We start from the raw sequence: 23,934 nt of genomic DNA on the forward strand, positions 1-23,934 counted from the left end.
TCCCCGACGGAGATGGGGGGGCAACGGTGCTGATTCCCCCTCCCGAACACCTTTGTAGCTGGGTCCCTCCCTCCCCAGCAGTGGGAAGCATCATTTCCCCCCCCCCGCCCCCCCAAAGCAAGAGGTCCCCGGGGCGTTTCAGAAACAGGTTTATTTACAGTTAGGGAAGAATGTCCACATCCTGCTTGCTCCTTCCTGCCAAATAACTTGGGGACCGCCTGGTGGATTGGCTGCCAGCCCATCGGTACCAACCCCTTCCCAGGCTGGCTATGCCATGCACGCCAGTTGGCCACAAACACACACACACACATATGTCCGGTGCTGCAGGCCGGGCAATGGTGCCCCAAGGCCAGGGTCTCCTGTTCTTCAGAGCCTGGAGGAAGAGCAGGGTGGCTCCCCTCCAAGACCGCCTCCATGCCAGGCCATCCTCACTCATCAGAATCCAGATCGCTGTCTCCAGCTATGGAGTGGAAGTCCTCGCTGTCATCCTCATCCTCTGACAGATGAACCTGGCTTAGCACGCTAGGGCCGCATCGTTGCTCTTCCTCCTCTTCTTCTTCTTCCTCCTCTTCCTCTTCCTCCTCCTCCTCCTCTTCTGAGATCTCGTACCCTCCCAGGCTACTAAAACTGGCATCTCGCGTATTGGACTTTGGGCCTGGCTCCTCGTAGCTACCGTAACTGGAAAAAGGAGCAAGAAAGGTCCTTATATGCCAAAGGAAGCCACACCGTTAGGATTTTTCTGCTGAACGATCCTCACCTGGCGTTGCTGTCCTCCATGGTGTGAGAAGCCTCTCCTGCAGCCCCCTCGTAGGACATCATGCTCTCCTCGTTGTCCATGCCCATCCGCGTGTTCTCTTGGAGGACGTGAGGCTGCTTGGGCCGAACTGCGCTGGGTTCCACGTCAGAATCACTCCCACTCTCACTAAGCTGAATAGCTAGGAGACACAACCAAAGGGTCACTCTGATGTTGCGCCATGCTTGCCAGCAACGTTTTTACTTCCCCATCACTGCTGTGGGCTTCCAGGACATTCACTTCCTCAGTAGCATTTCACACTGCCATGACTTGAATTAACAGAACCAAAAACATCAGAAAAAGATAGTAAATCATTGGAACTTCTCCAATAAGCAGGTTTGGGTTTTTTCACATTAAGTACTGTTTATATTATCATTATACATTTTACAGAGAGCATCAATTACTGGGTCGTATAAAAATGCTAACCAATAAATAAAACACATTTCCCCAATTGCTCCTGTGGTGACTGTCCTATTCTAATTCACCACCTCTCTCTCTTCTCCACTTATTTAATCTGCACTTCATTTTTCACAACAGCATCCGAGACTCTTCTCCCCCCCTTTCCTAAAAATCCCTGGGCCGGGAAGGCAGCAAAACCTCTTTACAAACTGATGTGACCCAGTGAAAACTTCCTGTGCTCAAATCAGCACCCTTTTCTGTCTCGCGCTTAGCCTGCGTTCTCCCCCCTCCGGGCTCAGATCCAAGCCACCCGTGTCTCTGGCGATATTTGTACAGAAAGAGGGGGAGAGGACGCCTTCCTGGGTCTTTCTCCCTGGAACTAGGAGCAGATACAACAAAGAAGGACACCATGGTTCCTGCGCAGCGGCTTCCTGCCCCTTTCAGAAATCCAACAGCCCACTCACATGAAAAGGGGTTGTCGCCCTCCTCATCGCTGCCGTCATCGTCCTCCCCATCTGACATGAGCAGGTCTTCGTAGAGCACGCTGGCCTGAGGCTGCTGAACCAAGCCTTCTTCCTCATCAGCCAGGTCTCCCTCTGCGTCCTCCACTTCCTGTCACGGGGAGCAGGAGGGAGAAGGGGAGGTCAGAAGTTGAAACAGAGCAAAAGGATGCTTGGCTTCCTTCCCACTGACATGGTGCACCGGCAGTGCCAGCTCTTCCTAAAAACTGATTGCTTTGGCTAGCATTTCATCCGCTGCTGATAGAATCGCTCCAGAGGGCCCTGCACTGCCTCAGCTTCTGCTACGAGAGCAGAAGCCCACAGGTGAGCTACAGGTGGGGTCAAGGATACTCACTGGGGCTGGAGTCTTAGGTTTCCCATCCTCATCCTCATCCAACCCTTCAATATCTACGTCAGAGTCTTCCTCGCCCAGCCTACCTTGGCCCTGCCGCATCTGAGTGAGGAACACAGAGATAACGCCACTGAGGAAGGAGCGGGCACCGAGGGGACACAGACGCTCTTAAAGCAGGCCAGCCAAGCCACCAGGGGAGGAATCGCCCAGGGTGGAGGGCACTTCCTGGCCGCCCTTGTTCTGCTGCCTCCACCGTGCTTGTGCTCTGCGGGGCTTTACCCGTTAGACTAGCTGAGCAGCAGGCCCAAGCCCCAAAACACCAAGTGCCAGGCACTGGGAACAAGCTTTCTCTTCTCCAGCCTTGCAGGGGCCTAGAGACAGAACTGCCTCCCTGGACTGGAAGAAATCAACCTTTTGTGGCAGCTGACGGAAACCACATCCAAGTGGACACCCACTAAAGCCCCAGGGGAACGCATCCTTCCCATTCCTTCTCAACTTTCTCCCTCTCCTTTGTGTAAACCAAATAGTTATACCCAACACATTAAAAAACCATACCAGGGTAAACATGTTTGTCTCAGGTTAGCTAAGCTATATTATATTTTCCAAGAACTGCCCTTTCCCCATTATTTTCAAAGCGAACCCTCCATCCATTACTACCAGAATTCAAATGACCCTCTGCGTTTCTGGCACACGTATTTTCACACTTAAATGAAACCAGAAAAGGAGCAACAATCTGGCAGTGCAAAAGTTTGTGGATGTTCAGAAACTTTCCTCCCTTAATGTGAAATTGGAGCCAAGAGGCAAGGCATGGGGAGTCCCCTCCTCTCAGTCAACAGGGCTGGGTCCCATTTCTTTTCCTGGCTGCTCAGAATATAGAGGAATCCCTTTCAAAGGCTTTTCAAAGCAATGAGATAGTAGCACTCATCATTCCCAGAAACTATCGTCTGATCAAGCAAGGCCTTCTGTAAGAGATCTTCCTATACAGAGCTCTGTTTTCACACCTTTGACCAGGAATGAGAAGGAAGGTACCGCCTTTCTTGTGCCAGGCCCTATTTCAACATGTCTACAGCTCCTGTGGGAAAGCTACTCTTCCTTCCTGCAGTCGGCGCCCCTCTCTTTTCCTGCGGAGATCTCAGCCCATTTTGCTGGGGTGAGTTTCTGACCTGTGCAGACTGCTTCTCGGGTGTCGTGGTGGGGGTGTCCATAGCAGATAGATTGCTCTCATCTTGGTAGACGGACGCATCCCGGGACATACTGAGAGAGGTGTTGGTATCGTACAAATCGGGTGGCTAAGGGGCGTTTGGAAGAAGGAAATTGGGGTCACAGGAGTTCAGATGAGATACAGGTTCCCTGTGCTTTCAGAAGTGAGCCCCGCTGTTTCTTCTCTTGGCTATCCTGAATCAAGCATGCTGACTATGAGGCTGATCCCTATTCAGAAAAAAAGCTCTGCGCATTTCCATTGTGCACTCTCTCTCCCTCAGACTCACTGCAAGAACAGTGAAAATTGATTGCTCCCTCACTGGTCCACATTCCCAGAAAGGAACAGGAAAACCAGCGAGTCATTTCTGTGTTCATTCCTATCGCTTATCTTTCACTGCTTTGTTGACCTTTTTCTATTTTGCTTTTGAAGACTTGGCTGAAAACAGTCTTTGAAGCCAGTGCAGCCTGGTGGGTCTTCTACAAGAGGGAAAGCCTGAGAATCACTTTCAGTGGACAATCGTGGCAGAAACCAAAGGCAGGGAAAGACCCAATGGGTTACCACTGAACTGGACTCCCCCCTCCAGCTCCAGTCCCCCCCCCAGGGACACGTCAATTAAAATCCGTCCTGGCTTTCTCTCCACCAAGCATCTCCTGAGCTACGAGTCCAACTGAGCTGTTTACCCAGAAACCTCACCAGATCAAGAAAAGTGCAGCCCCACCCCCACCCTCTCTGCCCCACTTCTGGTCACAACCAGACCCACCTGTGGCGTGTAGGGCCCAGGAGTCATGGGGTCCAAGCTCTCCAGATCAGCTTCCTCCAGGGCTGCTTCTTTAGCAGTTGAGATGTCTCTTTCAAGCTGAGTCAGGTGCTCATCATACTGAAGGAGGGAAGATGAAAGAAAGAACAAAATATCCAAGGCCGCCAAACTTGAAAACAGCTGATTCTGCTTGACAGCTATTCTGACTGACAGATTCAGAGCAGTGCCCCTTACCTCCGCTAAGGTCTGGTGGCAGATATTCACAATCTCCTGAGCTGTTTTGGTGTACTGGCTGTCCGGCCCTGCATTGAAAAGCCCAATCAAGGTACCTCGAAACACAAAGGGACAACTGGCTTTCCAGGGCCAGGGAGCAGAGAAAGATAGGCAACACCTGCCCGCAAGGCCTCCTCCAACTCTGCCCAATCCCACTCAGCAGGGCTGGGCCAGAAGACAAAGGGGAGCCTGGCAGCGAGGCCCCAGAGTGAGCAGGGGGCATTGAGAAATGGCCTATTTTAACCAAGCAAACTTTCCGGTGGGCCAGACCCCTGGTCCGAGGATGGTCTTACACTCCGGCCAAAGAAAACCTACCATTGTATTTGATACTATTTGCAAGGATCAGGTTCACATCATCTAGGAAGACTTCTCGATTCTGGTACTTGTGCTTGGAGATATTCTAGAAGAAATCAGTGGACCGTAGGAAGAGCCCCGATCCCAAGCGGCCTGTTCAAAGGCCTCCTTAGCTGCCCTGCTATGTTTCCATTTCCCACCATCTTAGGCAACACACCCAAGGACCTATCTAAGATAGCCCTTAGGACATTTAGGGGAGCAAAGGCAAAACCCTCACGCCTTCTCCTGATTGACTCCGCATGAACTGTGCCATAACCGAGGAAGGCGATCCCCTCCCCACCTGTTTTTGAGCTTCAGACCCAGAAGGGGGCTCATCAGGGCAGCTCTTGGCTTCAGCCACTCTCAAGGCACTTCTTCCATACCTACCTTGCGGATAGTCTCCAAATCCATTGGGCTGACAATAACTTTGTAATAATCTGGCACAAATTTCTTATTAACAGGATGATGGAATGGCCAAGACTGAAAGCAAAGAGAACATCGACAAAGAGCTTTTGGAAGACATCAGTTCAAAGCAAAAGGCATGTCTGTTTCCCAACAAATCCCAATTCAAATCTCACAAAAAGGTAGGGAGGAGAGAAAGCTCCAGAACAAGTATGTTTTTTTCCTAGCTGCCCATTAAGGCTTGCAAAAACTAGCATTGCTCAAGTGCAGCTCAGGAGAAAAGGCTATTGAAGATGAGCTGCACCAAAGCAGAAGAGGGTCCCCTAGGAAGTAGGGATTCTACCTCCTGGCATCTCCAAGAGCCCCTCTCGCAGCCCCCGTCCCCCCACAGCTCCCTTTCGTCCCCTCCGCCGTCTGCCACGGGCACACCTACATCAGGAACCACTTTCATCTTCTGGGTCACGATGTTGTCCAGAATAAAGGAAAAGGCTACTTGGTCATCATCGTCCAGAAGGGGATTGATGGCCTTCTCCAAACGAGCCAATTTATCTTCTTTCTGAAATGACATCAAGGTTCAGGAAGGCAAGAATTACGGAGATCAACATTCTCGAACCAATTCCAGTTTCACTTTTCAAAATGAATTTTGCCACCCAGACTTCAAATCTGCTCTAGCTTTTCAACCTGTAGGTTGTTAAACAGTGAAGCCTCCCATTCATTACGGGGACCAAACTGCTGCTCAATTTTTCCAGAAATTTTGGCTGATTTTTCCATGCCCCAAAAGCTTTTTTACACACTGTCAATGGCACACAATACAGTTTATCTTTTTAATTGTGGGAATACTTAATACTTTTAAATTGAAAAAAAAGCATGGCATTAAAATTGGTTGACTTCAAGCAAGGTCAAGTTGGAGCATTTAATATGCCACGTCTGTGCCCTCTGATCTCAAGCAGGTACCCCAAGGATTGCCCCCCTATGGTGGGCACTCTGATCCAGAGGCAGCAAGCAGCAGGGGTGCAAAGGCTTTCTAACTCTGATCTACAAGTGCTTTTATTAAAGTGTATTGGTGCTTTAGGTTTAGGTTTAGGTTTTATTAAATTTTTATACCGCCCTTCTCCCAAGGGACTCAGGGCGGTGAACAGGGCATATCATAAAACTACAAAGATACAAAAGTTAAAAAAGAATTAAATTATTGCCCAAAGTAAAAACAATAAAAATATATACAAATATTAAAACCCTAAGTAACTCCCCATCAGGCCAGGCCAGCTTGTTCAAATAAATGGGTCTTTAAGCCGCGCCAGAAGGAGCGGAGATCCGGTGCCATCCGGAGCTCAACCGGCAGTTGATTCCACAGAGCCGGGGCGCCCACAGAGAAGGCCCTCCCCCTGGGGGCCACCAGTCGACATTCTCTGACCGGAGGCACCCTGAGGAGGCCCTCTCTGTGGGAACGCACAGGGCGGAGGGGAGTCGACGCCGGCAGCAGGTGGTCCCCGAGGTATTCCGGACCCATGCCATGTAAGGACTTAAAAACCATCACTAAGACCTTGAACCTCACCCGGAAGACAACTGGTAACCAATGCAGCTCGCGGAGCAAAGGTGTAACATGGGAGTACCGGGAAACTCCCAAGACAACTCTCGCGGCCGCATTCTGTACCAGTTGGAGCCTCCGAGTGGTCTTCAAGGGAAGCCCCATGTAGAGAGCATTGCAATAGTCGAAGACGAGAGGTCACGAGCGCATGAGTGACCGTGCACAGGGCATCCCGGTCCAGATAGGGCCGCAACTGACGCACCAGGCGAACCTGTGCGAAAGCCCCCCTAGTCACGGCTACTATATGATCTTCTAAGGTAAGCCGTGAATCTAGGAGGACTCCCCAAGTTGCGAGCCCTATCCACGGGGGGTAAAGACTCACCCCCCATAGACAGTGATGGAACATTTTGAATGTCCCGGGATGCCGGAATGTACAGCCACTCAGTCTTGTCAGGGTTGAGTTGAAGTCTGTTCCTCCCCATCCAGACCCGAACCGCCTCCAGGCAACGGGACATCACAGCGAGGGCATCACTGGGGTGGTTTGGGGTCGAAATGAAAAGTTGGGTATCATCAGCATATTGATGATACCCAACTCCAAAACCACGAATGATCTCACCCAGCGGTTTCATGTAGATGTTGAACAGGAGAGGCGAGAGAACCGACCCCTGAGGAACTCCACAAACGAGAGACCTAGGGGCCGATCTCTGCCCCCCTGCCAACACCGACTGCGAACGTCCCAGGAGATAGGAGGAGAACCACCGAAGAACCGTGCCTCCCACTCCCAATCCCCTGAGACGCCGCAGCAGGATACCATGGTCGATGGTATCGAAAGCCGCCGAGAGGTCTAACAGGACTAGGACAGAGGAATATCCCCTATCCCGGGCCCTCCAGAGATCATTCACCAGAGCGACCAATGCCGTCTCCGTGCTGTACCCGGGCCTGAAACCCGATTGGTACGGGTCCAGATAATCCGCTTCATCCAGGACCAGAGGGAGCTGATGCGCCACCACACTCTCAACAACCTTCGCAAGAAAGCGAAGGTTGGAGACTGGACGAAAGTTGTTCAACACAGCTGGGTCCAAGGCAGGCTTCTTGAGGAGAGGTCTCACCACCGCCTCCTTCAAGACCGTGGGGAAATTACCCTCACTCAACGAAGCAGATATAACCGCCTGGAACCAGCCTCGTGTCCTCTCCCTAGCTGCATAAACCAGCCAGGAAGGGCACGGATCCAATAAACATGTGGTGGAGCTCAACCTCCCCATAATCCTGTCCACTTCATCAGGGGTCACAGAATCAAACTCCTCCCAGATAACATTGACAAGACCGCCCGTGTCCTGGTCGTCAGACTCTGCCCAGCTGGAGTCCAAACCGGTCCGAATCTGAGCGATTTTATCCAACAGATGTTGACCAAACTCCTCGGCACGACCCTGTAAGGGATCCTCCCTCACCTCCTGATTAAGGAGGGAGCGAGTCACCCTAAACAGGGCGGCCGGGCGATTATCTGCGGACGCGATGAGGGCAGAGAAGTAATTACACCTCGCTGCCCTCATTGCTGCGAGATAAGACCTAATATAGGTCCTTAACCGCAACCGGTCGGATTCGGATCGGCTGGACCTCCAGCAGCTCTCTAGGCCCCGTTTCCGACGCTTCATCTCCCGGAGCTCCGCAGAAAACCATGGAGCTCGATGGGATCTGCACCGGGTCAGGGGCTGCAAGGGTACAACTCGGTCAAGTGCCTCAGTGGCTGCCCTTTCCCAGGCTTCCACTAACGCATCCGCCGAGTTGTGAGCGACGGAGGCAGGTGGGGATCCCAGCGCTGCCTGGAACCCGTCAGGGTCCATTAAGCGCCTGGGGCGGTACCATCTAGTTGGTTCCGCATCCCCACGGTGGGGGGTGGCAAGACGGAAGACCAGCCGCAGGAGGTGATGATCGGTCCATGACAGGGGCATAATAAATGGAGAGCCCCCACCAAGATCATCCAACCACCGTCCAGATAAAAAAACCAAGTCAAGGGTGTGGCCTCCCTCATGAGTTGGTTCAGAAATTACCTGCGTCAGGTCCATGGCCGTCATGGAAGCCATGAACTCCCGGGCTAACTCAGATGACCCTCCCAGGGATGGTAGATTGAAGTCACCCAAAACTAGAAGTTTGGGGAACTCAATCACCAAACCGGAGAGGACATCGAGTAACTCGGGCAGGGCTGCCGCTGTGTGACTAGGCGAAACGTACACCAGCAAGCCCAACTGCGCCCCCGAACCAAACCTCAAAAAGAGAGACTCACACCCGACTATCTGAGGAACGGTGGTCTCCCGCGGACATAAGGTCTCCCTAATAACTACTGCCACTCCCCCGCCCCTACCTTGAGCCCGAGGCCGGTGTAGCGCCCGGAAACCTGGTGGGTTCTTTAATAATAGAATTATGAAGCTTAATTAAAGCTTCATCTCAGTTGCTCGCTCTTTCTCCATTCACAAGAGACTTGCCTCTTTCAGTTTCTGGTCACAGAGGTCCAACATGGACTGAGAAATCTGGGTCAAGGAGTGCTTTGGCCCTGCAAAAACAGAGCGGATATCAGAGTGAGGCTCCTCCTGGGGCCCCAACCCCTCTCCCTTTGGTTACATTTATAACATTGTCGTGGATAGCAATAATGCTTAGGCTATTCATAGTAGCAGAAACAAAAGCAAATAGTTAAAAAACCAATAGTAAAACAGCAAGACTTCCCTTCTGAGGGTCTTACTGCACAGGAAAGAAAATTACAAACGTGTGCTCAAAAGACAGATATTCATATTCCACTGATAGCAAGAAGGGTTAATGGCTCTGAGGCTCAAGATAACGAGCACTGATGATTTTTCCCATGCGGGGTCACAGAGATTAAGCGTCCCTCCCTTCCTCACAGAACTTCAGGAAAAACCAAGCAGCTCTTCTTGCTTCGGCAACCTAATCTGCTTTAAATCGGAATTGCCGGTTCAAGGCTGTGGGTGGCTACCCTAAAATTACTCCAGGAAAAGGAAGTGAAGGACTTCAACAACCCAGATGGCAAAATCACACCAAGGAAGAGGAAAGGAAGATGCTCAGGTCAAGGGAAAAAATAGCAAAAAAATTCCAGGAACTGAATTGGCTGGTCAGAAAGAATTCCACACCAACCCTACCAAGAATGAGAGAAGCTTCAGCAGATTTAAGAAAGAGCAATTTCAGAAGGGAAGTTTTTGGCATCAGACACGCTGGTGAGTTCATTCTCAAATCCCCCTTTCATTGCTGTCCTCCACCCCCTCAGAATCACAGAAAAGCACCAGGCTGCTGCCCTCAGACCCTTCCTCACCTAAGACCAGGGGCAAGTAAGTAAAGGTTAGGAAAAAAAGGTGCAGAAACCGTTGTAGGTGGCGCTGTTCTTCACAATCAGCTCCAGGTGTTCCCGAAACTCTTCCCGAGAGGGATAGAGTCGCTTGCGGACGTTCTCCCGGAGGGTCTGCAGGTCCATCGGTCTGGGAATGATCTTGTAGTAATCTTTCACCAACTTCCCATTCACGGGCTGGTGAAAGGGGTACGTCTGGGGAAGGCAAACAGGAAGAGGTGTGTGTTCTGGGCCCCCCAACTGACACCTACCTTCCCCCAATGGGCCCCGTGCTCTTCCCAGCCAGCCAAGCCCCTCTGGATGCCAAGAGGCACAGCTTTACCACGCTAATAGACACAGTAAACCCTCATCTATTCATATTTGCCTTCTTAATAGTTTAAACTTTTAATAACTGTTCAATTAAAATTAAAATCTTTGATGAGAAATGTGGTACATTATTTTTGTGTGCTTTAGACTTATTTTAATCTTTAATAATTAAATCCAACCTATTCCCAGGAGAGCCGAGCCGAGCTTCCCTGTTAATTCCGAGGGGCCCACGGCAAGGAGATCCCACAGTTACCGAGCCTCCTTGCCAAGAGCGGAACGCCCCTCTCGCAACGCCAGCACCTACATTGGGAAGGTCCCGCATGTCATTGATGACGCTTTCCAGGACGGAAGACAAGGTCACCATGGGGTCCGTGCGTCGCCGGTGGATGGACTTGTGGGGCCGCTGAAACAAACAGGAAGCAAGACCATTAATAGGGCTGCAGACTCCGCAGAGCCCCAGAAACAGCTTTTCTAATTTTCTGGTCCAGTTTTGCAACTTTTATTCCTTCTGGCTGCTACACCACAAGGATTTAGAATTGAAACTCAGTCGTTCGTTCTGCTCGTTACTATTGTACATTCAGTACTTATCCCATGTAGCAAGCGAATCTCCAAAATCGTAATGTTCATGAGCTTGGCGGTTTTCCTGCAGACGTTTCATTACCAAACTAGGTAACATCATCAGTGCTACAAGCACCCCAAACGACTCATGGACACTGATGATGTTACCTAGTTTGGTAATGAAACCTCTGCAGGAAAACCACCAAGGGCCCCACCGTTCAACCCTGAGCTACAGATATTCCCTTCTATCGATGCAATATGCGTTTCTGGAAAAAAAACACCACATAAATCACATCTGAATATTTAAGTAGTAGGACATACTATACTATAAGGTCAAGACGGGTAGAAACCAAAGGCACGTAGAAGGGCTCACATTTAAGTAGTCACAATGCACCGTGGTCCCAACCCGCCGCTTCTTTTTTGGGGGAAGCTGCTGTTTGGGGAACTTCAGGACTAAGGACTTCCTGCGAACCTCATCCGCACTGCAAAGAAATGCCGAAAGTGGGGTCAGCTGCAGCTCCGCCCTCCGAAAGGACTCAGCCCCCCAGTGTGTTCTGACGTCTGAGCCTCTGATCCTGTCTGCCCCGGCCAGCAGGAGCCTGGACCCTGAGAATCCCACCCCCTTCGGCCATAGTGCTGGACACCTTCCCTGACACTCCCACCTCTCAATCAGCTGCTTCCCCAAGACAATCTTGGTCCCCTCCACTTTGATGAGCTCTTCGTTGTCGTTGGGGATGACGGTCTTCTCCAGCTCCTCCTCCTGCTCCTCTGTCATGGCCACCGGGTTGGAGGGGGGAGCGTTAGTTTGGTAGTACAGAGGGCAGAACTTGTTGGTCCTCATGTGCCCAATGGCCCCACAGGCCCCACACTTTAACTGCAACAAAGGAGCAGAAGCCCATCCCATATCAGGCAACCCATTTCCCAGGTCAGCTGGAGGCAGGCAGGGGAGACATGGGGGGACAAAGTAAGATGCAAACCTTGATCCCAAGCACCGCCCCCCCCTCCATTGTTAGTGGAAAGGCTACATGCCGAGGAGGAAAGCTGGATGTTGGATGTGACAGAAAACAAATCTCACACAGCCCAGGCAGAGCTGAAGGCTGAGTTGGGTTCCCCCCAAAAAACACAACAGTGGAGTTTGGATGCCGAAATGACAGCCAGGTGGCGCAGCAGGAGCAGCCCACATAACAAGGGCCCACGGCCGAGCCGGGCTTGGTCCCTGAGGGGCCCCGGCTCACCTTCAGATCCGGGCGCTCCTTCATCTTCCTGGGCTTCTTCTCTGGGGGGCCCTTCAGCTTCTCCTTCTCCTGGTTCCGCTTCAGCCGCCTCAGCTGCTCTTGGATCCGGCGCCTTTCCTTCCGCATCTCCTCCCGGTGCTGCTCGTCAAAGAGCGCAAACTTCCGGCTGGAGGACGAAACACGGGTGAAGGCCGTCCTCAGCCCGGGCTGGCCAAGCCTTCCCCGGCTGCTCCTTGGCACGCTTCCAAAGGAAACAGCCTGCCACCCCACCCCCACCCGCAGGGCACAGCAAAACGTCAGCACCCGGAGCACCTCCTGCCCCCAGAGAGGTTTCCCGGCAGCCGTAACCTACTTGATTTTGGGTTGGGTGGTCAAGAGCTTGGCAGACTTTGAGGCCTTAGGCTCACCCCAGCGGCCTTCCCAGATGCAAGGCATGGCGCTGCTGCCCAGAAACCTCCACTGCGTATAGAGGCAGCCCCTTGAAACAGCCGATCACCCTCCCAACACCCCCACCCCGGTTCAGTTCCAGCACTTCTTTTTCCATGGCACTTTTTCGCTCCAGAGCCAACTGCCTGTTGACCTAACTGGCATCTCTGCCCAGGACGACTCTGGCTTTCAACTTCAATCCGTATACTTGGATTGCTTATTTTTTTCAAAAATGGCTGCCTTGGAGCAGAAATGTTTGAAATAAGCTTTTCCGTCTACCAAAACATCCCAGTCCTGCAGCAAGGGATAAAAGCAGGCACCCCTGCAAGGCAGGGAGCCTCCTGACGCCCTTACATAAACTCTTCATCCTTGGTAGTCCGGATCCTGCTGTAGGCGTCGATGACCGAGGGCTTGCGGACAGTTTCACATCTCACGTACTCCTTCCCATCCTCATCACGGAAAGTGCGATAGATTTTCAAGCGGCGACCGGTGGCCGAAGAATTGAGGCTGGTCACAGAGGCCGTGTCATCGTCTTTATGGGAACCACCCAAGTTGCCAGGAGTGGAAGCTGCCGGGAGGCAGGAGTCAAATGGTGACTTTGCCACCCTCCCCACAGAAGGCTACGCTGAAAGGGATTCTGAGTGTCCAGAATGTCACTTGACCCAAGCGAGGGAGGTCAACCCAAAGGCAATACTCAGCACTCTTGTCCCTCGATTCTGGGGGCTTCGTGTGGACCCTCCCTCAGTCTGAGCCGGGAAGCCCCTTCCCCAACCTTCAGCACTAGAGCCCCGCGTCTCCTCCTGATGCCTTTCGCCCTGCTTGGACTCAAATCCTTACCAGCCCCCTTCTTGTCCCTGCGGTCCCTCTTGGCCCGGTCCTTGTCGTTGCCGCCGTCTTCCCCCATCAGCATGCGCTGCAGCTCCTTCCGTTCCTGCTCCTCCCTCTCCCGGGACAACTGGGAGCTGGTCTTCTTGTTCTGGAGCATGTTCTCAATGTTCTTCCCCATTTCCTCGAAGTCGCTGTCTTCGGCAGAGCTGCTGTCTGTGTCTGTCGACAGGATCTCGGTGGACTCCAGGACTCTGGAGAATCTCTGCCTGGTCAACCGCTGAAGCTCCCAGGCAGCCGAGTGCCGATGCCAGGAGCACAGAAGGCACAGACACCTACCCTCGCCCCCACCCCAAATTCACTCCTGCCCTACACTGTAGGAATCTCAATCCCGACCCTCCTCTTAGCGCAGGGAAAGCCATGTGCTGAAAGCCCTAACTAAAAAACATCCCCCTCCCCATGTGGAGAACATAAAATGGCCTCCCATAATCCCCACCCTCTAAGAGTTGTTCCCAACTGCCTAAAGTATCTGTGTATCTTTCTAGTAAATTCCTCAATTTACACTTCAGGGAACCTCTATGGAAAAGGAATTCTCCAGCTATGGTCAGGAGTGGAAGTAGTTTCCTGGAACAAATCACACAGATACGCTGACAAAGGACTCAAGAGCTACCATGCATTGGGATGGAACTAGGCAGGCCCCAGAGCTGCCTCCAGGTCCAAAACAGCTTTGCCACAAGCCATGCAGGAAAGATGCCATAGGAAGCAGGGAGGACAGGTCTCGGCCAGTCCCACACCGAAGACTACTCACTTGTTCTGCAAGTCAAAGATGCGCTGGCATTCCTCCTTGTACCGCTCCTGGTGTTCTGCCACAGAGAAGCGGGACCCTCGGGCAAACTTACTCATGGGACCTTCGCCTGAGCGAGCCTGCTCAGTGGACATTGTCCGTACCACATCGATCACCTCCCAGCGGGACAGCTTCTTGATCTGAGGAAGGAGAGCCATTGGCTGCAGAGGCTCCGAGGAGGCTCAACCCAGGGGAGCAAGCCCCCTGCCCACACCCACCTCCTCTTCGGGGACTCCAAACTTGCGCAAGAGCTGCTTGGCGTTTTTCAGGGATAAGCGCCGAAGATCAGCATCTGTCCCTGTGACCGTCTTCTTCACTGGCTGTGGTTCCTTGTCATCCTGCTTGAAAAGGAGCAAGGACCTTCCATCCCTGTCTCAGCCCTCCATTTCAAGGGCTCCAGGCTTGGCACCACTCCAGAACCCCAGCAGCGTCATGACCCAGGCCAGGAGGTACTCCAGGCCTCCTCTGCAGGCAAATGGAGCAGCCGGTCCTGGGCGACTGCCTAGACGCTCCTGGTGGCAAGGCAGCCCCTGGCCATCTGGGTCCTCCACTTACCTTCTGCTGCGTTGGCTTGTTTGGGATCTTTACGTAGGAGAAGCCTTCTCCGCATCCTGTTGGGTCTGCTACCCCAGTAACTTCCAGGAGACATTTCCCTTTCATTGCTGCAATAAAAGCCCGTGTGGTGTTCCAGGGAGCTGTCCGCACCTAAGCAAAACCAATAGGGGAGAGAGACTTTGCACTCCAGAGGGAAGAACAGCTCCTCTAAAAGTCTGGCTGAGAACATGCGCCCCTCTCGGGGGCCCAGCTGTACCTCATCGTCTATCTTCATCTGGAAATCCTCCTCGTTTTCTTCTTCAGGGGCAAAAAAGGATTTCTCTCCGTAACCTGCGTCCTGAGAAAGAGACACAGGCGGCTCCTCTGAGACCCGTCAAGGGCACAAGAGGAACCCCAGATTGCTTTCCCGATAATCCTTTCTCCATGCAGATTCTGCAGTTCCAGGAGGTCCTACCCCTTCCCCCAGCTGAGCCCTCTCCAGGCCTCTTCCCCGGGGTGGTGCCGTCATCCCAAAGTGGCTGGCAGCAGGCAGGACAACCAACCTGCCCTCGACCCCGTTTTCAGCTCTCCTAGAAGAGCCAAGGGGGTCTGCGGTGCTTCTCACCATTGCCAAAGGGCCGTCCCGTGTGAACGGAAAGCCACCCTGAAGGCCTGGTGGGACACCAGGGAGCAAAGAAGCAGAACGAGGCTTCTCCCTTCTCCAACTTGCTGAAAACATTCATTCTTCTTGCTCCCAAGAATGAACCCATTTTTCTGATCAAATTCGATATATCGAAACTCAAGCTTGAGTTTACGCGTTGTACTAAACCAGTATTTTGAAATCACGGTTTGATGGGGGAAAACATTAAACTGTAACATTAAACTGTAAATGGGCAAGTACAGACACTAAAATAAGCCAAATAAGCAAATCAAGGAAAGGTTAAAATGATCCATGAAGCCAGCTGATGATGACCTTCACAAATCCTTGGCAGGACAGATGACCTCCGAAACCCTGAACACGGCTCACCTTCAAGCGCTGTTCAGCAGAAATCATGCTGTAATAGGCACAGCACTGCTCTGGAGACACCATTGCTCTGATTTCCTCCTCGGTTGGCAGCCGGAAGTCAGGTTTCAGGACCCACCAGTTGGAGTCCAGCCCTGAAGAAGCAACAGCCCCCCCGTGAGTCTGGCCCAATCGCACGCCTGTCTGAGGCAGAAGATCAGACCAACCATCCTTGCCTACCGGTGCGCTTGAAATCTGCACAGAGCTTCAGCCGCTTCCGAATGCTGCTCTCGGAATGGGAAGGAAAGGCCTTCTTAATATCCTCCATGCGAATTCTCCGGGGTCGGTCTCGGCTCTTCCAGAAGAGGCGATAGATGAAGACCTGGCAAGGGTGGCAATGAAGTAGCCAGAGGCTCAGAGCCTACAGGTGCAGGATACTCCTCGGAAGGGGCCTTTCCTCCCATGCCTGCTCCCGTACACCTCCCCCTTCCACACCGGTGGGCCCCAATACCCACACAAGGCAGAATTCAGGCACATCCCCAAACTACGAGCCAACCTGCAAGGCAGAATAGAGCTGCTCGCCAATGTGCTCAAAACCAGGAACAGGGCCCGGCTCAGTCTGTTTGCCAGCTGTTCTTTAGCACGTGCTTATGAGTTGCAAACAGACGCTAGTGGCATGGCTCCTTCCCCACTTCTCCAAAAACCTGCTGAGAATGTCTAGCAGTTGGGCTCTCCCCCAGCAACAAACCTGCAGGAAGTCTCGGATGTGTGTATTAGCCCGTTTGGAGTTGGGGCCAGGGACTTCAAAGAGAGGACACTCCTGGCCAACCACAAAGATATCCACCAGCTCCCGGATGTAGTAGCCCTGGCGCGTCCGAATAATTAGGAAGTCTGTTTCAAGCATCTTGTGAAGGTAGATCGGAGCCCGGAAGAGATTATTTTCAAATGCCTGATATACAAAAGGAGCTGTTCAAGCCACCTATAACAGCAGCAACAGCAGCAGCAGCAGCTCTCTGCAACCTGGAGGCTCCAGGAATACTGGCCTTTCCTCCTTTAATTTCCTGCCAAGGAGGAACTCAAAAACTCACGGACTCTTTAGCTGCATTTGGCTGGTCTTTATAAAGGAATTGTCCATTTGAGATGCTGTGCTATCATCAATGATCACTGTTTCAATCAGGTTTCCTTAGGCTTTACACACTGATGTTGTGGATGGTATTTGTAACATTACAGTGACCTGCTGCTCTCTCTCCTCTCTCTCTCACACACCTACACATGCCATTGAGCAAGTGGGTCTGTCCACAAATCCTTGGCTGCCACAAACCCATCTGTCATTAAAAGACTAGATTCCTCTGCTCTCTCCCCACAGCACAACAGTCTGCCCCAAAGGAATCCATGTCTCAGCACTGCTGAAACAGGGAAAGCGGGTGTGTGTAAAACCGCAAGCCCAGAGGCCTTACCTGGAGGAGCTGGCCGGGATGAAGGGAGCCCAGGAAGGGGGAAGTGTGGCAGTATACAGTCTCCCCATACTTGCAATCTGGGGCGCCAGGATCCTTGCCCGGTTTCTGCCAGGAGCAAGAAGGCTGACTGAGCGAGGGCTTTCTCAGAGGAAGTCTGAGTCCGGCAGCCAAGCCCTGAACTCACCCGCTTGTAGTAGTTCTTGATCTTGGTGGCCATCCCAACCTGCATCATCAAGGGGGCATTCTCCTCACTGTACTCAGCCAGGATGAGGTCACCATCCTTGCCCGTGAGGTCCTGTGGGGTGCGCATGAAGAACATCTCCCCGCCCCCAGAGGCCTGGCGCTCCTGCTCTCTCATCTGGGTACAACACAAGGAGGGTCAAGGAACACACAACACACACACACGTCTCCATAGGAGGCAGAGAATCTCTGCAGGCCGAAGCCTGAGATGGGCAGAGCTCGAGACCGGGCCCTTACTTTGGCCTTCTTCTTGATGTGCTTCAGCAATGGCTGCACTGTGTGGGGCCCAGGCTGTGACAAGGTGCCAAAGGAGTACTTCTTCAAGGGGGGCCGGTGGAACTGCCGCAGCTTCATGGGGCCCATGTGGGTGGGGAAGAAGGGCTGGCGCAGCTCCACAGCAGGAATTGAGTGCTGTACCAGACCAGAGAGAGGCACAATTTCGGCATTTCCTGAGGAATGGCTAGGCCCCCGTCGATCACCCTCAGCTATGGGAAGGCTCCCCACTCCCCAAAGAGGGACAAAGCTGCTCTGATTGCATCAGGTTTTGCAAACCAATCTTGCGGGCACGTTGCAGAAAGCCAGGGTTGCATTAGGCCCAAGAAGGCACTTTGGCACAACCAGGCAAATAACTGCTTTGCATACATATCACGTAAGGCCGTGGTTTAATTATAAGTTGTTTGGTAAATCAAAAGTAGCAAGTTTGCCAAATATATTAAGCTGCAAGCTGAAGTTTGTAACCCCAATAGCTGGATTTAGGTAAGGGTTATGTCAAAACCAAAGGAAGTATAAAAAGGCAAGCCCAACCCAATCTCTCCTCGTTGATTCCAACCTGGATAATATTGCCGCCAAAGGTTCCGCGAAGGCCCTGCTGCTTGGGATAGTAAAACTCATCATTGGAGAGGTTCCAGGGATCTTTCACTTCTGGCTGAGACATATTCTGGAGTGGAAACATGGGCAAAAAAAACACATCAGAATTTCCTCCCCTTCCTTCTCTATTTCTCTCCTAATTCAGAAGAAATGGAGCCCCTCTCAAACCTGCTGGGGCTCTTCCTTAATGACTCCCGTTTTGCCCAAGAGGATCCGGCTTTTCTTCAAAGAAGACTCTTTCTTATTTTCCTTGGAGGGGGAATTGAGTGTCATCTCTTCCTTTTCATCAGGGATTTCTAGAAGGAGCACAGGAGAAAACGGTACCTGAAACACTCTTCCCAATTACCCCCAGTTGATGAACCAGGCAAAACTGGTCAAGGTATGGAAGCAGAAGCAAAGGCCCACTTAGGTTACCACAGAGGTGGACTTAAGAGCCTTCCCTGAAGCCAGGAATTAGTTACTTGCCAGATCACCCCAGCTCACAAAATGCTTAAAGAATATGTTTTCTTACAGAAAAGATACGGTTTAACTGCCACGGCCCCACCAAGGAACCTTGGCATTTGCTCTGAAAATTCTGTTAAGAACCTCACTGACTCTTGCCCTAGCCCTAATTCCCAGAGTCCTTTGAGGGAATCAGGCTAACTAAAACTGTGTTCTGGGAAGATTCCCGAGAGGCTGCCTCTCATCTCAGTTCACTCATTCTCCCCTTTAGGAAGCCAGAAGGCCCCAGAAAGCAGCACCACCAAGAAAGCGACTGTGTAGGTGCTACCTAGGATGATATTTTCATCGTTGGGATCCAAAGTCAGGACCGGGGGCATCAAGACCCTGCCCATCGCCTTGTCATCCCAGATGATGTTGTCCTCCCAGCGGCCGTAGACCAGCTCTTCATTGTCAATGGGGAAAATGGAGAACCATGGCTTGTCTTCATCCAGGGCTGCTGGGACAACAAAGTGTGAAAGTGAACTCAAGAGAGCTGGATACTGGCAAATTCCTCCTCCCCACCCCCCCATATGCTCTAGCACCACTGCAGAAGAGAGGGCAGTACTCCAGGCCCAAGGCGACACTGTGCTCGGGGAGTTAAGAGGAAAGCATTTCTGCCCACGTTTCAAACAAATAACATTTATGGGGCAAAGCAGAATGGTGGGGGGAAAAAGAGGAGCAATGGGAGGATCAGACCCCTACTGACTGATCGCTACCCAAATTCTTCTTTATGCCAACTCAGTAGGCCAAACCCCTGAATGGTCAGATTCCCACTGTCCAGGTAAACCACTGTGCCAGAGAACGTAACACCCGATGAACAAAACTTATCCAGGGATGATTCAGGAAGAGGCTCTTTGCTGGTCCTGCCCAGAGACCCTTTCTCCTTACCTTGCTGTTCAGGCAGCTGCTTCTCTTTGCCCTTAGCGATGCTCAAGACTCCTGCCACACCGGGCTTTTGCACCAGGGGAACCGGCAAGTTGAGCAGGGAGCCACTTCGGTTCAGCCCTGCCAACAGAAGCAAGGAAAGCATCAGCAGACGCAGAAGTAATTGAGCCAAACGCAAGCAGAAAACAGGGCGCCCTACCTTGCTGGGCATTGTAGGCAGTGGCATTTCTAGTCATGCTGGAAGGCAGCCAGCCTGCCAGACTGGCTCGCTGGGTCTTCGTTCCTTTGTGCTTGATGTCCTCTCCGTTCCAGATCACATCATCCTCCCACTGCAGCTGCGTTACCATCAGGAAGTGTTCGTCGGCCAGCAGCTCATCCTTCTCAGCTGCTGTGCTCTACAAAGGGAAAATAAAGGCTCACCAGGAACCGACTCACCTCCTTGCTGCCAGCAAAGCACTGCTCTTCTCTGCAACTCACTTCCTCTTCCTCCTTGGCTTCCTTCAGCTTGAAGCCATAGTCAAAGCCGCTGCCGTCTTCGGGGATGCCCAACATGTCATACCAGAGTTGGGCAGGACCGTAGCGCCATTCTGACACTTTGGGCCTGGTGTCAGCTACTTTGTCTGCATCTCCAGTCGCCTGGGAGAACTTGGACTCCACAGGAGCCATCATAGTGATCTGAAGGATATGTGGGTGTCAGAGAGTTCAGGGAGGGAGCCACAGGAGATATTCTCGGGCAACCAGAATGGCCCCTTCTCCCCAGGAAACACCTTCCCTCCATTTCCGCAGACCCACCTCATCATCTGACAGACACTGCTCTGGGGGAGGGGGAGGAGCAAATTCATATTCCCAGGGGGATTTGCCTTCCAAGCCTGGCTCAGCACTGGCTTCCTCCTCTGGGACTTGTGCTTCGGGAACTGACTCCCGGTGTTTCTTCCTGCGCTTTCGCCGTGCACTTCGCCAGACGGATGGGACGTTTTTTCCAGGGCCAAAGAGGCGTAGAAAGCGTAGCACCTGAGAGAGAGGGGGGGGGGAGAGAGGCAGAACTGGCAAGAAGCTGACTTCCGGCACTTCAGCCGTCTGAAAGACACAAAGAGGAGATTGCCAACTGGCAGAATCTTGGCAGAGTGGGGTTGGGGTTGGTTGACAGAAGCTGGGGGAAAAAGAACCCTGGTAGTATCAGCCAGAAAGTCTCAACCAGCTGCTCTGCCAGAAATATTCTGGGTGCCCTGATCTCTTCCTCACTGTCCTCTGGCTTTTCTAGATCACCACAGATACCTTCAGAATCCTTTGGAGCCACAAGGGAATCCTCAAGGAAAAGGAGCAACTCTAGCAGGACCACGTGGGTGACTGGAACCTGAGGCCCAAAGTGTACAGAGGGTCAGAGAACTGCCACTCGGGGCTCACACTCCGCTCTACCTTTCCAGGCCGGAACTCAGGGAAAAGTGCGGTCACGCTGGGCAGCTGCTTGGTGGCATCTCGCTGCATAATCCCAGCAAGCGGCAGGGTGAGCTTCCCTTCCTTCGATTCGGCCTTTCTCAAGTCCTGGGAACTCGTCTCTGACTCGGAGTCAGAAGAGCTGCTGAAGTCCATCTTCTCCAAAGCGGCAGATGAAGGAGCAATGATGGAGGGCAAGATGATACCATCCCCCTCTTCTGGCCCTAAGAAGGGAACAGCCGTCTCAGCAAAAGGGAGCCCTGCATGCCAAGGCCCTGATGACTGAAACGGAACCACAGCCACATATGCAGCAAACGGTTTCTAACCTTGTGGGGATCCACGGAGAAAAAACCCTCATTAGAGAAAAACGGTGGTGAAAAAAGGATTTTAAAATCTTCAGCTGTGGCTATATAAACACGCAAACCTTAAGCAAACCTTTGTAAGTTACAGCTTGCAAGGTACTTCCTCGTCAACTCTGCTAGGCTCACGTCACCAAATAAGTACCTGAGCTTCAGAAACGAGAGGGTGCTTCCTCCGAAACGCACCCAGGCCCTTAACTGGACTGCTCGGTCTCTCCCCCGATTGTCCCAAAGTACATACACACCAGAGACTGCTGCCTCCTTCTCATCTTCCCTTTTCATTGGCACTGGTGGGGGGGGAGGGGGAGGCATCAGCTTGGAATCAATGTCTTCTGAGTCAGCATCGTAGTCATCATCATCATTGTCATCTGAGAAGAACAAAGGAAGTCACTGGATCGCCCCTCCTCACAATCATAAAAGTTGAGCGAGCCTCTGCTTCAGAAACAACAGAAAAAATCATTGCCATCAACCACCTGCTCTCTGAACTGGATGGAGATGGCCCATGGCCTGCCGGTATCTGCGGCTCTCGTCTTCAGCCACCTCAGTAATGTCAGAATAATCCACAGCATCCTCTGTGCTCTTAACCCAGCCTGCAAGGGAAAAAGACCTGGAAGTCACAGGGCTGGGAGGGGCCCTTTGGTCTCCCCTGTCCTTGATGTCCTGAAAGAAAACACCGTTTCCCACAAGAGACCCATCCCCCGCCCGGCGCATTCCCCGTGGAAGCCCCGCTGAGGACCCACCGGGAGAGAAGCGCCTGACCCTCCGTCCATCGGCGCCTTAATAAACCGCCTTCGGCCAGCACTGGCCTCTGCCGTCTCACCGGCGGTCTCGCCTCCCTCCGGGCCGCATCGGAGGACGGCGACGCCCATCTCCCCGCAGCCCGCTCGTGCCAACCCCCGAACCAGGCGGCGAAGCCCCAGGCGGGGGACGCCGGCGGAGGTCTGACCCCAGCGGCCGGTCACGTCCAGGCCGGGCCCCGTTTCCGCCGCGAGCGACCCTGTCGCGGAGCCGCGGCGCCTCACCCTCCTCGTCCAGGTGGGCTCCGTCCGCCTCGGAAGCGTCGTCTTCGCTGGCCGTGATTTCGGTGATGAGGCTGCCCAGGCCCAGCGCCCCGAGCCCGGCCAGGTGCTTCTTAGACTCCTAGGGGAAGCGGGCGGAGAGGGAGGTTTGCTCCGGCCCTCCTCCGCCTCCTTCCCTCGCAGCCCGCCGGGCCAAAGAGCCCTGTCCCGGCGCCCACCTGGTCCAGCAGCCCCTCGCCCTCCAGCTGGCCCTGCTCGTTGATGTTCCCGAAGAGGAAGCCGGCCAGGGAGAAGGGCGCCGCCCGCCGCCCCCCGCCGCCGCCGCCGCCGCCGCCCGCCTCCTCCTCGCTCTCCGAGTCCGACATCTCGCCGGGCCTGCGCTCCCCGCGGCCGGAAGCGCGGTCGCCACTTCCGTCGCAGCGGCGGCCACCGAGGGCGGCCCTAGAGCGGCCCGTGCCGGCAAGCGCCGCCCTCGCCTCGCCTTCCTGTCTCCCGGGGGGCGGGGCGGGAGGCCGATGGGCGGGGCGGAGCGGAGGAGGCGGAGAGCTGCCCGGCCTCTCCCGGAGGGCCTCTGGCTCCTCCGTCACTGCCGGGAAATCCCCCCGTAGTTCCGGGCTGCTTCTCTCCGATTAGCCTCCACCCGCGGTCCCCCTCCCGTCTGCCGCAGCCCCTCCGCGCCTTCTCTTCCTTAAACCAGCCGTGCCGGCTTCCTGCAACCGTTCGTGTTTGAGTCGTCGGTCCCCTAGTCGTCTTCGTTGCTCTTCCCTGCACTCTTTCCAGAGTTTCAGCGCCTTTTTTATATCGTGGCGACCAAAACTGGATGCGATATTCCAATTGTGGCCTTACCGAGGCATTCTAAAACGATACCAACGCTTCGCACGATGTTGAGTCTATCCCTCTGTTAATGCAGCCTGGGACTGTGTTGGCTTTTTTGGCAGCTGCAGCGCACGACTGGCTCATACTCAAGTGATCGTCCGCTAGGGCTCCACTTGAATATGAGACACAGCCCAGACTGGGCTCAGTGTGGGTGGGTAATGCAATCCCTCTCTTCTAGCTCGGCTGCCCCTTGGTCCCAGGCAAGCATGCAGAACCCAGAAGCTGAGAGCCATGGTTAGGGGTCCAGCCAGAGCCTGGGGCTACAGAAGGGTTGCGTGAAGGAGCCCCCCCCTCCCTTTAGGCCCGGGCACAGCACGGAGACGGCATTGGTCGCCCTGGTGAATGATCTCTGGCAGGCTCGGGACAGGGGTTGTTCCTCTGTCCTAGTCCTGTTAGATCTCTCAGCGGCTTTTGATACCATCGACCATGGTATCCTACTGCGGCGCCTCAGGGGGTTGGGAGTGGGTGGCCCTGTTTTGCAGTGGTTCTCCTACCTCCTGGGTCGTTTGCAATCGGTGTTGGCAGGAGGGCAGAAGTCGGCCTCAAGGCCTCTCGTTTGTGGAGTTCCTCAGGGGTCGGTCCTCTCACCCCTCCTGTTCAAAATCTATATGAAGCCGCTGGGCGAGATCATTCGTAGTTTTGGAGTGGGGTATCATCAGTATGCTGATGATACCCAGCTTTTCATCTCTACCCCAAACCACC

At 53.4% G+C, this 23,934-nt stretch overlaps 1 protein-coding gene across 11 annotated transcripts; it reads right to left on the reverse strand.

The window, feature by feature from the left end:
* Positions 1 to 133: 133 nt before the first annotated feature.
* Positions 134 to 22,730, reverse strand: TAF1 (TATA-box binding protein associated factor 1). Of its 11 annotated transcripts, none has more exons than XM_081336715.1 (40): positions 22,575 to 22,730; positions 22,360 to 22,477; positions 21,811 to 21,927; positions 21,583 to 21,705; positions 20,961 to 21,202; positions 20,337 to 20,555; positions 20,022 to 20,219; positions 19,744 to 19,939; positions 19,548 to 19,664; positions 18,949 to 19,113; positions 18,348 to 18,475; positions 18,142 to 18,249; positions 17,550 to 17,723; positions 17,257 to 17,430; positions 17,073 to 17,177; positions 16,364 to 16,564; positions 15,856 to 15,997; positions 15,640 to 15,770; positions 14,890 to 14,970; positions 14,634 to 14,783; positions 14,297 to 14,419; positions 14,043 to 14,218; positions 13,247 to 13,488; positions 12,764 to 12,977; positions 11,984 to 12,149; positions 11,411 to 11,622; positions 11,122 to 11,230; positions 10,495 to 10,593; positions 9,902 to 10,079; positions 9,016 to 9,083; positions 5,444 to 5,566; positions 4,996 to 5,088; positions 4,591 to 4,675; positions 4,237 to 4,304; positions 4,006 to 4,122; positions 3,208 to 3,333; positions 2,048 to 2,146; positions 1,657 to 1,804; positions 758 to 935; positions 134 to 678 (listed from the first exon to the last, which is right to left on the reverse strand). In XM_081336715.1, exons 1-40 carry the CDS (start codon positions 22,719 to 22,721, stop codon positions 429 to 431), a joined length of 5,910 nt encoding a protein of 1,969 aa, XP_081192841.1. In that variant the 5' UTR covers positions 22,722 to 22,730; the 3' UTR covers positions 134 to 428. The 11 variants fall into 11 exon arrangements, 10 of the variants coding, with proteins under 10 accessions (XP_081192841.1, XP_081192842.1, XP_081192840.1 ...); XM_081336716.1 differs by having other exon boundaries at positions 14,297 to 14,416; positions 18,949 to 19,116; XM_081336714.1 differs by having other exon boundaries at positions 18,949 to 19,116.
* Between the last annotated feature and the right edge of the window lie 1,204 nt (positions 22,731 to 23,934).

Source organism: Vipera berus (assembly GCF_964194415.1).
Source record: "Vipera berus genome assembly, chromosome: 11".
In the NCBI taxonomy this organism is placed as follows: Eukaryota; Metazoa; Chordata; class Lepidosauria; order Squamata; family Viperidae; genus Vipera; species Vipera berus.